This window comes from Emys orbicularis, chromosome 6, assembly GCF_028017835.1.
Source record: "Emys orbicularis isolate rEmyOrb1 chromosome 6, rEmyOrb1.hap1, whole genome shotgun sequence".
NCBI lineage: Eukaryota > Metazoa > Chordata > Testudines > Emydidae > Emys > Emys orbicularis.
In genome coordinates this window covers 86,636,595-86,653,379 of record NC_088688.1, presented here as the reverse complement: position 1 = coordinate 86,653,379, position 16,785 = coordinate 86,636,595, and the positions used below count along the sequence as shown (strand labels likewise).

General features: G+C 38.8%; 1 protein-coding gene across 1 annotated transcript in view; it reads right to left on the bottom strand.

The window, feature by feature from the left end:
- Positions 1-16,785, bottom strand: part of CNTNAP4 (contactin associated protein family member 4) — a 342,427-nt gene that overhangs the window by 48,892 nt on the left and 276,750 nt on the right. The window contains exons 13-15 of the mRNA XM_065405994.1: positions 14,206-14,403; positions 8,244-8,400; positions 3,917-4,044 (exon numbers count right to left, since the gene is read on the bottom strand). Coding sequence (XP_065262066.1) covers positions 3,917-4,044; positions 8,244-8,400; positions 14,206-14,403 — 483 coding nt within the window. The remainder of the gene's footprint in view (positions 1-3,916; positions 4,045-8,243; positions 8,401-14,205; positions 14,404-16,785) is intronic.

The following is a 16,785-nucleotide window of genomic DNA, read 5'->3' as shown; positions in this document are numbered from 1 at the left end:
AGTTGAAAAATAAATTCTTTCTGGGTCACATGAAATGTTTCATTCAACCAGAAATTTGTTTAATTTTTGAGCATTTAAAAATTATTTAAAATATAAAATTAAAATAAATTTTGAAAATGAAAAGTAATTTTGAATAGAAAAAATACTTTCTTTCAAAAATGTCAAAACAAAATGTTTTCACTTTTTTTTTAAACTGAAACAATTTGGTAAAGTTGACACAAATGTATGACATATTTTGGTTTATCCTAATCTATACTTGAGAGATCTGTCTTTGTATAATTTATGAATTTTGGTTGATTTTATGAAGTTGCTGTATTACTGAATGCTTCAGTGGATGTGTTGTCAGCCTTTTGTTATCAGAGCTGGTGTCCCATCTCTCCCAGAACAGAGACAATGGAGACACATTAACATTAATAGCTCCCATTCGAATGGAAGCACATCAGGATAATGGGATGGCTGATGCCTAGGGGAACCAGGAGGAGTGGAGTCACACAGCGGGTCCTGGATCCTCACTCACTCAAATCCCAAAGAAAGCTCAAGAGCAGTGAGGAAACGGAGGCAGGGATTTGTTTGTGTTTCTTGGTTTGCCTAGATATGTACATCTCTTTTGCTGTCTAAAGTAAAAAGTGATTGTGTAAGAAACCCTGTGAAAATTCTGTCTTTGCTTCCACTATCACATGTCCCTGAAGGGATAAAGCATAAATCAGAGTGCCCACAAAGTTGGAACTCTGGGAAGAGTGTACTTAAGCTACTGGGGAGTCTGGGGAGCTGGCACTAATCTCAGGACCTATGCAGTTGGGCTGTGGTACCCCAACTCTCAGAAGGGGATGTTAGACACAGGATCTCTACCACAAGAGTGTGCCTGGAGACACAAAGGCAGAGACAGTGCCTGGACTCTGCTCAGATTCAGCAAGCCAAAAGCACACAGGTCCAAGCACTGGGATTCAAACACAGGAACCTGGTGAGTATCCCGCAGAGGGAGCTTGACCAGGACTGTGACAAATGGCATTAATTATCTTACCTTCCTTTAATTCTGTATTAACAGAGCCCCATATAAGCTGTTCCGGTATTTTGCCCAGGATCTATGCACAGTACTAGCTTTCTTCCAGTTCTCTGGAACTTCCCCAGTGTTCCAAGATGTATTAATGGTTCAGAGAGCTCCTTGGCCCGATTTTCAGAAACCCTAGCATACAAGTTATCTGGACCTGCTGATTTATAAATGTCTAGCTTTAGTAGCTGCTGTTTCCATTTCAATTGTAACTAAGGAGGATGTTAAAAGTATTTCACCATCATCTTATGATACTAATGCATCACTTGGCTTTTTCCCAAAAACAGAACAGAAATATTTATTGACACTTCTGCCCTGCTTGCATTATTACTGACAATTCTAACATTTCCATCCAGTAATGGGCCAATATCATTGTTAGGATTCCTTTTGCACTCAATAACTTAAAAAAAAAACAAAAAAAACCCACACCCTCTCCTTCTTATTGTCCTTAACTCTGCTGATCAGAGATTCATTTAGTCTCTTTATTTGCACTAAGCCCAGCTACTATGTCAAATCTGAAACCAAAATCTGTGGGATACAATTTGTTAGGTACACAATAATGTGCAAATAGAAATGTATGAAGGAAAATGGAGAAAGCCAACAGCAGATAGCCCAAGACTATATTGTCAAGAGAGAAAGGTGTGGCTATGTGTTATGAGCAGAGGACTGAGAGCTATGAGGTCCCATGGTCTGACCGTGGGTACTTGAGAATCCCACAACCTCTGTGGGTCAATTTCTGCATCTGTGAAATGGAGATAATAGATATACCTCTATCAGGTGTTCGGAGATAATTAATTAATATTTGTATAGATAGATTATGATCTATAGATATAGATGTGGTAAGAATTATATTTATCTCAAATACTGTATTGCCTTGACATATTCCTGTCATATCTCAGCTTGACTTCTGGTCCGCATTAGTGTTTAGAAGCTATGGAGTATACTTGTGTAAATGACAGCCAATGAGGATAAACAAACACCTTAAAAAAACCCTATTTTATTCACCGTCATACTGAACACACTGTTTAAGCCAATTCAGTGCACTATTTGCAGATCTACTTTATTTTGATGTTTGCCATAAACAATTATTTTTCATATATGTATAGGTGATTATTGGACCATGAGATTTCACAACCTTCCAGCCTTTGAATGGAGCATAGTGTATGTATGTCAGGAAAGGAAGTAAACATCCTCCCTCAGCCCCTTCTGAAGAGTATGCCAGTGAGCAATTACGATGCTACAAATTTCTGTCTGTTAAAAAAGAATAAAGGAGATAGGTAAATAAGAGGATATCCCCCTTGAAGTGGAATCATATAATTTAGTGTTTGACAGTGGCACAAACAGAAAGAAACAATAATCTCTGGTGAGCACTCAAACCACGAATGTGAGTCCAAGAATATCTATTTTTCCTTGTTCAACAGCACTTCTGAGAAATGGGTATTTGCTATGAGATCTTATTTGTGTTGTTCTCCTGCCCAGAGGCGCAGAACAAAATAAATGTTACTACCATGCTTACAATTAGAATGCCATGGATGTTTGCCATTGCATAGTACCAAATATCTTACTGGTACTCTGCATTATTCTTTTAAAAAAATTAAAAAGTAGTTCTAATATTTTTCCACTAATCTAAAAGATGTGCTGTTTGTGTTTTACAAAAGAGTTTTCATTAATCTGTGTTCCCTTTGGCCTTATTTTGTCAGTGTTATCTGATTTCAAATTTAACACACTATAATATATGGAAAATTGTGTTCAAGCATAAGGTGAAACTATGTCCTAGTCATAGCATGGTCAGTGGAAATAATATTCTTATAGGTCACAGCTGTTCATTTTTCCCCAGGAAATCAATTGTTAAAGAGTAATCTTTGATTCATTCTCTTTAATATTATCCAGGCAGAATGATTTCAATGACTAGTGATCCTACCCTGGTGTAGGACCTGGTAGTACTAGTTTGGAACATAATATCCCTTAGCACAATTTTCTCAGCCACACCAGTACCCATTTTAGCTAAGTACTCATAGTATCTCAGGTCCTTTCAAATTATGATATGAAGATACCAGATAAAAGGAGTGGTGTAAATTAGTGGACTGCATGTCCAGTAAGGGGTGTATTTCTCCCAACACACTGCAGCACATCTTAATCATCTCTGCACAGTCATGCTTTAACCAAAAATGGAACAACATAACACAAAACCCATGAGTCCCAATGTCTTCATGCTATTCAAACTAGATCCATCATTACCTCTGGTCTACCTCCTCATATGTATAATACCTAATTATAAATGCATTCTGCTTCCTTGAAGATAGAGCCAGGTGAAATTTTTCAGGTGAAAAAATGCAGATTTGGCAACACCAAAACATTTTGTAAGGTCATGTCTATTTCACCAACTTGTTCATTTGAAAAAGAAACATTTTTAAAAAAATGTGAAACATTTAGTTTTGACACATAGTAAATGAAAAAATTCAATTTTTCAGGTTGAAATTATTTTTCATTTCAAAATTCCTTCATTATTATTTTCAAAAATTGCAAAAACATGAAAAAGACGTTCAAAGTCAAAATCAAACGTTTCATTGGACCTGAAATGTTTTTGGGTTATTTTTACTTTTTGATTCTCCAAAAACCTGAAATAATGTCATTTGCGTGTAGATGCAAAATTATTTTTTATTTACTTTTTTCAGAACTGCCAGCAAACTGAAAAATCTGTTATTTGCACACCTCTGCTTGAAGATCCTGTCTCTCTCTCCCTCGTTTCCTATTGAATTAGCCATTAACAGTTGGTTGATCTTAAAATACATTGTAGACAGTTGAACACTAAGTGTGTAAAACTAGTGAATTATTTGTAGCTTGAAAGTTTCGGTTGTTGTTACTTACTATCACCCCGACAAAGCAAAGGCCCAAGCTTGTAAGCTGCTTCAGAATTTGGTCGGTCTGTATCTGTGACAACAATTTCAGTTACTGGTAGATGCTCTTTATAAGAGAGGAATCCAGTATCATTAGCCCTGAAAAATTAAAATAGAAAACAAACATCTCCTAAATATTTCTGATTAACAGTCACATAAGAGAATTATATTGTCCTTTTAATGGACTCATTGAACTAAAAAAAGAAATACATTTAGGACTAAATTTTAAAAAGTTATAGCTGTACTGTTCAGGTAAGATGGGTGATTGTGTGAATAAATGGGAGCATACTTACAAATACTTTCATATTGACGGCATGGTCAGTAAGAGTATTTAAATCTGTTGCAGGCCTAAGTGAGATCACAGAATCAAGTGTGTAGGCTTAGGGTTGTCATAATCATGACATTTTATTTTCAACATAATTAGGTACTTTGCTTCCTTCCTAAACCTAGTGTGCATTTTCATGTGTCAGTAATTTTGTCTCATAAAGAAAGCAGTGCATCTAAGATGGCTTGTTCTCTAATTGTGAAAAATTAAGATACTTTGAGAGTGTAATTTTAATCATTTTGACATTCTCTTCTATTTAATTTTATAAAGTTAAAAAGGCACACTGAAAAGACAACAAACCACAAAAGGATACAAAAATCAAAACTGAACTAAGCATGTAGAGTACAGAAATGACCAATATATATTGCTTAAATTATTCAGAGAGGGAGACAGGGTGGTCTACTAGTTTGAGCCCAGGACTGATAATCAGAAGATCTTTTAACCTTAGGTAGGCTATTAACAGCATACATAAGCTATTAATCAACTAATTTAGATAGGAGCAGGACTGGACCTTTGAGTTTCATAAGTATTCAGTACTGGCCTAACTTTGTTCCCATTGAAGTCGATGGGAGCAATTAGATCATCAATGACCTCTTTGGAAAATTCAACCCTTTGATCCATTTCTAATTCACTGATAACATATTTATTCTGATAAATAGTTTAAGACTACATCCTACCTTAACTGACACAGAGACGGGAATCAGAAACAACCACAGCATCCACAGGTAAGAGCAAGGGAATGCCTTGTGAAACACTCTTTGCTATTATCCTGAGCTGTGTGAAAGTGCTAGATACACTTCCCAACATGCAGACCATCTCTCTCTGTGGATGTGATAAGCTTTTAGCTACCCATCTCTCCTAGAGTTCTATGGACTTGCACTGGAGGGGAGTGGAAAAGGGTTTGCTTGTAGAACTGAGTGAAACTGATGAATTTTTCCACCCCCCCCCCCCCCCCGCCCCCAAAAAATCATACAAATTCTTGGCATTATTTTGTACTCTAAAAGTGCAATCATTTGAGAAATATCAGCAGACTAAACCTTTTTTGCTGTGAAGCATGAAAACTACAAAAGCATCTTTTGCATGCTTTTTTGGCTAGGAGTAGTTCAATTTTTGAGTAGGGCTGCAAAAATTCACTCAGGAAAAGTTGTTGTTTCCCTTCAAGCCATGTGCTAGAGTGGCCTAAACCCAAGGCTGGGAATAAAGTGGTCTTGAGTCCTCAATCTATCCATCCCAGTGAGTGAACTTCATAATACTTGATACTTACATAGAACTTTACAAACATTATTTACCTGTGGGATAAATAAATACAGTTATCTCTATGCTATGGATGTGTAAACAGATTCAGAGGTTTTGACTTGCCCAATGACACACAAAAAGAACCAAGATTGGAAGCCAGGTGTGGTCATGTCTAATCTACAATGCCACAGTGTTCCCCCCTAAAATTGAGATTTTCAGACACATACAGTAACTTGGGGTGATTTAATTTTGGGTTCTTGATAGTTCCCTAAATCCTGCCTTTGTAATAGAGCAGAACTGAACTATTTCTGAAATACCCATGCCTCTCTGTGCCCAAAGAGGCATTGAGGTAAATTCCATTTTTTATAATGTATCGTTCCAGAACAAGTGAAAATGCAAACATTGCATTGTAAGAAAAAGATGCAGAGACATAATGCACATTTTGATAAATTGTCAATAAACTATTTTAATATACTTATTCAAATTACACTCCATGGTTAAAATGGACACATACATGTTCCCAGTCTGTATCTATTTTGTCTTATCTCTTTTATACAGCTGTATAAAGCACATATGACAGGGACATATGAATGTGAGCAGGGATTAAATGGTGTGTGCCCAAAGTGAGCAAGAATATATTGCACATATTAGAAACTATTCAAAATCCTGTCTCAAAATGTGTTTACTTATTTACGTTTATTTGACAGCTGGCAAACATAAGCTCTCTATATTTTTGTATGGTACAGTAATAGGGAAATTCTGTGCATTTGTTTAAGCTCTGTAATAGAAAGAAAATAGGCAGATATTACCATGTGAGGAATGCACTGAAGATGCACATTCTTTGTGTTTCTAAGTACATTTGTAAATCTATGGAAACTGTACCGGGTTGTGACTAACCCTTTGTTGTGTTTTCATTTCTGCATCTGCCAACTTTCCTAACCAGCTCCCCCTCTTTGGAGTATCAAAATTCCCAACCCAAGCCCACTAGCTGTTCATTTGAAGGAGGGCCGAGTGCCTATTTTGAGGACAATGGGATCCATGGATTCCTATTTTATACAGCAAGGATAGCAACCTGCTCTCTCCCTCACATTCTCTATCCCAGTGCCAGGAGGAACCACACCCATGCTCCTCATTTTCATGGTATTCTCTGAGACACTGCACCCCATATTCTTCAAAGTGATATTATGATATGATTATAGCATACTTATGATGTATTTTATGCAAGATAAGTCATGTGAGGTGTCATTGGAAAAGTTATGATTATCCTATTTGTATGCATGTGTCATTTTTGTATCTGAAGTTAAGCATATTGACTATGTATCTGTACTTCAAATGTAGTTAAACCTGGGTAACGCCCACTAGACAAGATGCTTTCAGTCTAGATAGTGGGTGGGAAATATTCAGGCAATGGGCCATTAGAAAAAACAATAGGCCTTAGGAGAAGCTTATCCCCCACATGGTAAGCCTTCCTGAGAACGCTACAGATAGGCTGTAAGTAATGGTTACTATGACTCTACAAGGACATGTGGCCAGGCCACATGATGCTGGACTACTTTTTGGGATGTCAGTATTTTTCCACAAACCGGTCTGGGAACTGAGTTTTGAAACATAGTGTTCCCTCCATGTGCTAAAGCTATATAAGGCAGGGAGTGACATCATGTGTGGTTCTTCACTCCCCACACAAGAGGATTCCTGGAACCTAAGGAACAAAGACTGAACTGGCAGAAGTGCTGGACCCAGGCTAAAGGGATTTCTAGCCTGTGTATGAAACACCTGGGGATTCCAAGATGCAAAGCAATTGTAGCTTGTGCCTTATGAATCTACAAGTCTGCCTGCTAGGTAATCTGATTTGATCTGTTTGCTCACTTATGATCACTTAAAATCTATATGTTGTCGTTAATAAACTTGTTTTTGTTTTAATCTAAACCAGTGAGCTTTGACCGGAGTGCAAAGCCCTCCAGCCTGCACTTTCACCAGCATTCACCCAGGCAGCAACCTAAGTTACCTGTAAGCTGTGCTGCCGCACAGCAGCCTATTTAACACCACGCAGGCACTTAGGGAACCTGCCTGGGGACCTGCCATGTCAGGGGGAGGGGTGCCCCTCCCCAAGCCCCCACCTAGTCTGGCCTCCAACCTGCCATGGGAAGGGAGCCCCTCCCTCAGCCCCAACTCACCCTGCAGCCCGGACCTGCCGCGGTCGAAGTGGCCCGGACCCAGCCGTGGCCGGATTGGGCCCAGGCGTGGCCAGGGTGGCGTGGCCCGGGTGGCCCTCCCCCGTCCCGGACCTGCTGGGGCTGGGGGAGGGGTGCCTATCCTGCAGCCCCAGCCCCAGCCCTCCCGCAGTGGAAACAGGTGCCTCTCCCCCCAAGCCCAGATGCTGTTGCGGGAGAGAGCTTCAATATTTTAATAACTGAAATACATACCAAATGTAAGCCTTTAACCACTGGCAAAACAAGCAATTTACTGAAAATTGGACAGTCTAAATATAAAAATATATCATCCTCAAATAGCAACTAAATACAAGAAATCACAGCAAAATATTATATATTAACCCCTTAATTTAGCTAATGATGGTGAGAAATCATATTTTGAACTGGGGGTAGCAGCATATTTTACAGGTTTGTGTGTTTTTGTTCCTAATAGCACTGCTTGTCCATAGCTGCTAAATCCTATATAATTGTTGAGTTTGTTTTTCAACAGCAAAGAATTGAGCACAAGCAAACAATACAAAAATCACCATTCATTTCTGTCAGCATCGCAGTTGCAGTAATGCTGGGAATCAATGCAGCTCCCCTCTAATCCACAAGCACATTTCTGAACATCAGGCAAGGATCCTCCCCAGTAAGTTTGTGTTTCATTGGTTCTTCCAACCCACCAGCTCAATGGAATCCCATCTAAAAGACAGGTTAGAGGAAAATTAATATCTGATCCCAGTTCCTGCTCCTCCCAATTTCCCTCACCCAAACAAATTTCCAAGCATTACGTAAAAAAAAAACCAATTTAAAAAAATGACCACATTACTTTAAAAATGCTAACCAATTATTCATTTTAATATTTTATTATCAGGGATTAAATGATAGTCACAGCTTTTTGCTTACATTAGTGGAAAAGAGATCTGGTAGTCCTTGTTCAGTCAGGCATGATATTAGAATCATTTATCTTAAGCAGTCCATTTATGTACTTTCTTTTAAAATAGCACATGAAAAAAGAGATGCCGTCACCCTAAAAATCAAGTTAATTTATACTCTGAGGCAAAGATCAATTTGAGATCATGGAAATACCAGTGAGGAAATGAGAAGAGTAAAACGCATTATAAATGGATTCATTTCATTATTGAGAATACTAAACACACCTTTGCTGCATATTAAGCATCTGGCTTAGTACTACTGTGTGGTGAGAATCAGAAATGTCAGTAGTCATGAGTTAGATCACGCACAACAGTTGCGGAATTTATGTAGTCTGAGACTGTAGAAATCATGTTAATGGTTGTGCTACATAACCCAGTTGATGTATCCAGTGACTAACAGCAAAGTTTCTCAGAGCCTACTATATCTCTGTGCAATGCACCCATTCAGCATTGATTATAGTAAAATGATAGAGCTGGATGTCTTCTTAATTCTGCAGTACTGCACATTAAGTTTAAAGATGATGCCAAGTAACCAGAGCAGTAAAAGCACAAAATATACAGAAAAAGATAATTGCTAACGCATATGAAGCATGAAGGTAATCCATCTTAAATGAGAGTGAAGAAAGGTGAAAGATTAAATGAATACAAAGTCAGGGCATGAGAGGAAACAAGTGCTGTCAAATGGAATGGTGCCTCATAGAGGCACTTGGTTTGTGTGTTGTTGAAGCTCTCAAGTTTTCAGCAGTGGGCCCACACCAAGAGGCTTGCACTTAACCCAGCTTCAACCTTACTTGCAACTGCCATGGCTTATTATAACTCACTGTTAGGTAAGACCTCTGTTATGCTTACAATCTCTCAGCTCGTAAACATATTGACTGAATTCATTACCACACAACTGCCAGCCCAGCAGGCCTAAAAAACAGTGAGAACAGTTCCTAGAAAAGTCAGACATGCTCAGTGGCATCAATGTCTAGCATCGGTATTTGTGTTTGCAGCCCATCACACAGGGAAGAAAAGCTAGAGAAGGTTTATAAATTATTTATGAGACAGCACTTTAAAAAATAAACAAAACAAAACATACATATATAAAACCAGGATATTTCTCCTGTTTCAACAGCTCAGAAACTCTGGTCCTGTAGTTCTGAGTGAATATTCCTGCTCTTTAACTGGGGACACTGGACTATCTTTAAAAGCAATCCTGAAAACATTTGTTTGCATATTAGCGTGAGAGCAGTATAGCTACTAAAGGATCATAATGATTAGCTAGCTCTGCTCTGGCAGTGAATATTGCTAATCAAAATGATGCAGCTTCTTCAAAATGAACACACAAAATTATTAGCATAGCAATTCTTCATTGGAATCATTTATATGCTCTACATAGTGAAGACTGAGTGCAATACATTCTTAAGAATTGTTCCAATAAAAATTACTTTTTATACTACATGTCCCAAAATTATTTCACATAACTATCATCAAATGCTGCATTTGTTAGACATGCCCAGTGGAGATTACGGATCACAGTAGTGAGAGGGATAAAATTATGTGGACAATTTGATAATGTACTTATTTGAATTTCAAAGAATTGTATTGTGTTCATATTGTTCAATGAAAGAGAACATGCTATATTTTTCTGCAAGATGTTATTTGGATTTTGTTTAAATATCAAGAATGGTATAGTAGGTAGCTATATGTGACTGGATTCTTTTATTTGCTAATTCTAATGATCCAAGGAAATGCACACACAAAATGCATTCAATCAGGGAATGAACAGTTGTGATCTTAAATAGGACAATGTTTGATAAAGAAGATCTTGCAAAATCATATTCAGAGTGCAATAAAAATAGCTAATTTGAGAAGATACATGCTAAAATTGCAATCAGGTTGATTAATTTTGCCTCCCTAAAACTCACCCTGTATTTTCAGTTTGCTACAGTATTCTTCTTCGCTTCTCAACATATATTCTAAACACTTGGGGAACGTATGATCCTCCCACAAGAGTCATTATCCTTGTGCTGTTCTGCAGTGGAAATATACGTGACAACAGAGGAGTCCTCTGTGGATAAGAATCCTGGGAATAAAAAGCCAAATGGCAACTGGAGCAAACACAGCTACTACAAGGTGACTGTAGCCAACAAGAAACTCATTGGAAGTTTCAAAAGGCAGTGGTTAGTCAGAGGAGGATGATCACATACCAATGTGGTAGCTGACTTGTGCTCCATCCTGCTACCACAGTCCTTAGGGACCATACTCTTCAAGAATTTGGGGAGTTCTGCCTGTCTTGCACTAGCGAGCTGACATTCAGGAGTGGAAATCCTGGCTGATGATATCTTTAGAGGCACGCCAACACTTGGCAGCAGGTTGGCGACATATGAAATTAGCAGACAGTCTCCATTTAGTATCTAAACAAAACCATAGAATCCAAAGTCCTCTGAACTTGTAGGTTTTGAAATCTGATCCTGGATCTAAATGTAAATTTTGTCGCTCTCCTCTATATTTGTAATAGTCTGCACAAAACTGTGAACATGCCTGAACTTTGTTGGAGTTCTAAAGTCAGCATCAGGGGCAGTGCTGGTTTGCTTTCACCCCTTCCCCCCCTCCCAGCATAACCCTCTGATAGCAGCTGCCACTCTCTGTATGTCCAGCTCTGAAGGCAGAACGGAGAGAGCAGTGGCTGTTGGCCAGGCACCCAGTTCCAGTAGTAGCACGGGAGTAAGCCTGGGCGGGGGACAGAGGTGTCGGAGAACAGCCTCTGACCTGTGTCCCCGCCCACCGCGGTGCGCTGCCCAGGTCAGGCGGAGGATTTAGGGCTCCCCACAATGGCCTGACTGACCCATTGCAACCTGGGCTCTTGGGCCCTGTCCCCCACAGTCGTTGCTCCCCAAGGGCTCTGCCGGCCCCAGAACCAGTCCCCCCCATCTTGGTGGCTTTTACTGCCTGCAAGCAGCTGGCACCATGCACTGCCCAGCTCTGACTTCCAGACTCTGACCGGGTCAGGGGGTGGGACCGTTGGGGGCAGGAGCTGAGGCCCACCTCAGCCCTCTCCCTGCCGGAAAGAGGCTGGCACCGTCCTGGTCATGGTCTCATTTCTAATTCTTTATGGTCACTAATTCTAATTCTTTATCACTAGTAATGTGCACAACTCAAAAGATGCAGAGTTTATTTAAGATAAGCATGTCAAAGTTTGTATGCTTATTTGATCTATCCAAATCTTGTGTGTCTACAAAACTAGACTGTATAGGTCTAGAGATAAGTCCTCAACCCACCATCTGTTTGCCTTCTGCTAGAGAGTACATAGTTGGAGCGATTTATATGCCGACAATCCCTAAGTTACACAGGGGGCTTGTGAGTTAGATTCACCTTCCCCATGCTTCTCTGAGTTCAGCTCAGGAAGATATGAAGATCTAGGCCCAAGACAACAGGCCTCCTCACTATATTTCTGTTACTTTCAGTTTCCCAGGAGATCAGAAATAAAAACAGTCTGGGGGGAGGAAAAGTTAACATAACCCTTAAAAAAATAATAAAAAGTTGGGTTTGGGTTGGTTTCAAGGAAGGATGAAGTACAAATTGATGCTCATTTTTATGGAAGCTGTTAGTTCATCCCTAGTGTCTACATCACAAAAAAAACCTATGACAACTGGTACTTTTATTAGTAGTCTCAGCACAGAAATCAAAGACTGAATGGGCTTGGAGGCTGATCTACCTTCTCACCTGTAGAAATGTCCTTTCCAGAACAGAGTGAAAGTGCACTGTGTAGAAACATGGGAAACGTTATCTGATATTGCTCGTGTTAGCACTGTTACAACTGATTTTAAAAAGTCCTACAAATTCTGCAAAATACTTTCTTGCTGAGTTTTACTACTTCTAGCATGAAAAGATTTAAAATGAGACAGGGTCTAATATGAACAAATGTTTTCACTGCATTAACTTGCTGATAAAACATATATATGTAACCCTCACCAACCCTGAATACAAATGTATAGAATCCTAGAGTCTCAGTGAGACTGTTCTTTTTCCTTTCTGTGCCTGTCTTACAGTCTTGCATTTTTGCTCAGCAGATGTGTCTGGCAAACACTTTCATCTCTCACAGTCGCCTTAAAATTGTTAGTTCTGAAATGACTGTATTAATCCTAGCAATCCTAACTGAAATTTAAGTCAGACATTTGGGAAATCTAATTGGGCATGATCCTGCATTCAATCCTTCAATATGATTTATTCCCCCTGAAGTCAGTGGGAATTATGCATATGTGTGAAGAGAGGGGCACCTTTTGGGTACTTTGATATCAGATTAGAAATGTTTGGCCATTTGGTCAGGAAGAGATTCTGAGTTAAGATATGTAACTTCTTTGTACTATAATCCCTGGTGATCACTGTAGTAGTATTCATATAAAACATATCGTGAGTCAGATGCCTGTATACCATGGAGTTGGGGCTCTGTATGTTAGAAAGGAGTTTGGGAGGGAATGAGGGAGGGAGGGAGAGGTAGTGTCAGGGAAGCAACACTTTATGCAGTAGGCTCACCTGTAAGCCTGGTAGATTTCTGAGCAGCAATTCTCATGAGAGTTAATGCTACTCTCTGCAGAAATTCATTGCATTCCATAACCTCTTTGAAGGGAAGGTAGGATGCAGAGAGGAGAGCTAAAGTCTGCTTAGCTCTTGACAGCCATTCTGCTAAGAGAAGTAGAGCTCACAGGGCATGGAGGAATGACCAGTTTTCTACTGTAGTACCACTAAATCCCTTGATAGGAGAATGGCAAGTATGGTGTGTGACATGAGTCTTAGAATTTCTAGTGGACTATTCGCCTCTCACAGATTTTTGTGACAGAGGAGACAATTGAGGCTTGATTTGCAACATCTACATATCAACAAAGGAACAAGGAATATAATCTTTCTTTTCAAGTTATTTTTTTTAAATTTAGAATACATTTTCAAAATTAAAATAAACTAAATAGATTGCACTCTACCTGGTGAGAATTAAAATAAGACTTGAACACAACAATCTAGTTATGATATTTTGTTAAGATTTCTTTGACTACATCAGAAGGGCCTGTAATTTCCTTCATAAAATAACTTTTTTCCCAATCTTTTTAGCATTTTACTTTAGGTCTCCTCTGTGCTTGTGTATTTTGGACACTGGCATATTAATGTCTGCGATACTTTACCTCATGCCATTTGCAAATTCAACCACTATACGATGCGCAGTATCTGAAAGACTTCAGCTGATATTTATGCAGTGTATTGTGTTCCTTTTATCAAATGTTTGCTCAATATTTAACCATTTTTTGACTAAAATCTAAAAATCCCCTAGAGGCAAGTCAGGAAAGGCTTTGTTATAATTTCTATTAAATTGTAGGTTTAAAGAAGACATTGGTTTTGAAGGAAGTTAATGCTTTGAATGAAGCTCATTATGAACTGACCTTGATTTTTTTCTGGTTCAAATCCCACTCAACAATTTATAGATTTGGGACTTGTTTGCTAGATATTTAAGGATTTTACAAACTATAGTGGCAAAATGCCATAACCTTGGCTAAATTAAGTATCATGAAACATAATAAGATTTGTCTGCTTTACTTACCTCGCTTATTTAAAAGCCTTGACTTTTTGCAGTGGTAAGCAAGCTCCTGTTCACAGTGTTCTGCATAGTTAATTGTAGCCTGAAGCTGTTCTAGGGTGGCAGTATACTTGAAGAACACAGTATGTGGGTTCTCTCGATTAGCATTTTTGACTCTGGTTAAGTCCGTATTGTTGTGCTGTATAACTGTCCAAGTCGTATCTTACAAAACAAGGAGGGAAAAAGTAATGCAGAATGTAAAATAGCTGCAAAAGTTAGCAATGGAAATAAAATGTGTAGTGAGGTACACCTGGGATTAATGTGAGTTTTCCTGTCCTTTTGGGGATGTGAAAAGGAACACAACATGTCTGGGTAAAACGTTCTGCAATTAAATACTCTTGATAGGATATCAATGTTCCCTTTTTTGAAACTTCTGTACTGTGCATTCTGTCCTGCGCAATTACCAGTCAAAGAAATACTAGATGAAGAGAACCAAATATCTATTTTCCAAACAATACACAGACCCTAAGCTGAAGTGTAATGGAGTAAAAATCACAGACCCTAAGCTAAAGTGTAATAAACTTTTCCTATGGTTATTTCTCCAAGGTATACCTTGTTTATAAATGGTTTCAGAGTAGCAGCCGTGTTAGTCTGTATCCGCAAAAATAACAGGAGTACTTGTGGCACCTTAGAGACTAACAAATTTATTAGAGCATAAGCTTTCGTGGGCTACAACCCACTTCTTCGGATGCATATAGAGTGAACCATATATTGAGGAGATATATATACACACACATACAGAGAGCATGAACAGGTGGGAGTTGTCTTACCAACTCTGAGAGGCCAATTAAGTAAGAGAAAAAAAACTTTTGAAGTGATAATCAAGATGGTTCAGTACAGACAGTTTATATTTATAAACATTTTGTTTATAAATGGAGACCAAGTTATATCCAGGCTTTCATTATCTGCACAACATTTCACACTATTTTTTTTGAATAATTGATTTTGTCTTAGAGAATATATAGCAATGGCCAAAACTCACTTTTCCACTGCCCTATACAAAAAAAAAAAAAACAATACCAGAAACAACAATGGACAAACTGAATAAATCCAAGTGTTATATTTATTGTGAAGCAGAGAGGAAGACAGGTGCTTCCACCCACCCCAAAATCAAATTATAACTATAATTTCTGACATGTGTGACTGTAATTAAAATATCATCTGTATTATCTACACAAATGTATGATGTGTACTGGGGCTGTTTTTAAAACACAAAATGTCTTTCTTTCCTGACATTTATTGGGAGAATAAGTGAAAACCTTAAGTAAAATAAAATAAAATATGTATTGTGACAAAGTTTCTCCTCTATCTTGGTGGGTCCTGCGCTTATTGGCGGATTTTCTTGCCTCAGAGATTCACCATGTGGGTTGGGGAACAGCCCAGAGACCTTCCCCTCTGGAAGAATCCACAGTCCAGGTCAATTGGGAGGTTTGGGGGGAACCCGGGCCCGCCCTCTACTCCGGATTCCAGCCCAGGGCCCTGTGGACTGCAGCTGTCTATAGTGCCTCCTGTAACAGCTGCATGACAGCTACAACTCCCTGGGCTACTTCCCCATGGCCTCCTCCAAACACCTTCCTTATTCTCACCACAGGACCTTCCTCCTGGTGTCTGATAACGCTTGTGCTCCTCAGTCCTCCAGCAGCACACCCTCTCACTCTCAGCTCCTTGCGCCTTTTGCTTGTTTTTAAATTTAATTGGAATTTATGCGGATTGTTGTTTCTATACATTCATCCATCCTCTGCACCCTCCTCTGATATGAATTCTCTTAATTTAGTAATGGAAACGTCCTGCAGAGTACTGAGAAGGGCCTGAGCTGATCAGTTATGCCATTTTTGTCATCTAGTTCTATGCTTCCAATGAAAGATAAGTGACATGCCAGTACAGTTCATATTAGCTAGCCACTTTCACTATGAGGCATTTAGATGCATGTACCATTACATTCTAATAACGCAAAACTTTCTCAAGAAGAGGGATAGTTAAACCAAGTGGATGTGGAAACTACAAGAATTTTTTTTAACGGTAAGAGGAAAATAATCTTGTCATGTTATCTTCAGATAGGCCTGGTACTACTCTAACAATATCTTCCCTTGTCTTATATTGTTGCACTTTCTATAAATGCTTAAAGAATGCACATATATATTTTTATTAATGAAAAGTAGTCTTCATTCAAATGTATTAGGTATATAATAATCAGGTGCTGACTGAGTATATACTAGTGACCTCTTGGCCTTGAAAGTAATTTTTTATAGCTATCTTTGGATGTGAGCAGGGGAGTTTAGACATGGATCCAATCTGAACAGCCCCTAAATTGAAGGAAGTTTTTATCCAGTTTTCAAGACGAGGCCCATCTTTAGTTCAAACGCTTCCCAGAGAGAATGACGCCGGGAAACCCTCATAGGGCAATGTTGATCACAACAGCACCTTAATATAGGCTGCAGTTAAATGGAATGATCTAGCCCATTTAACTGATTTGGTTTGTAAATTTGATTGTAAGACTTTCAAGACAGAGATTTTGCCTTCCTGTGTGTTTATATAGTGCCTGGT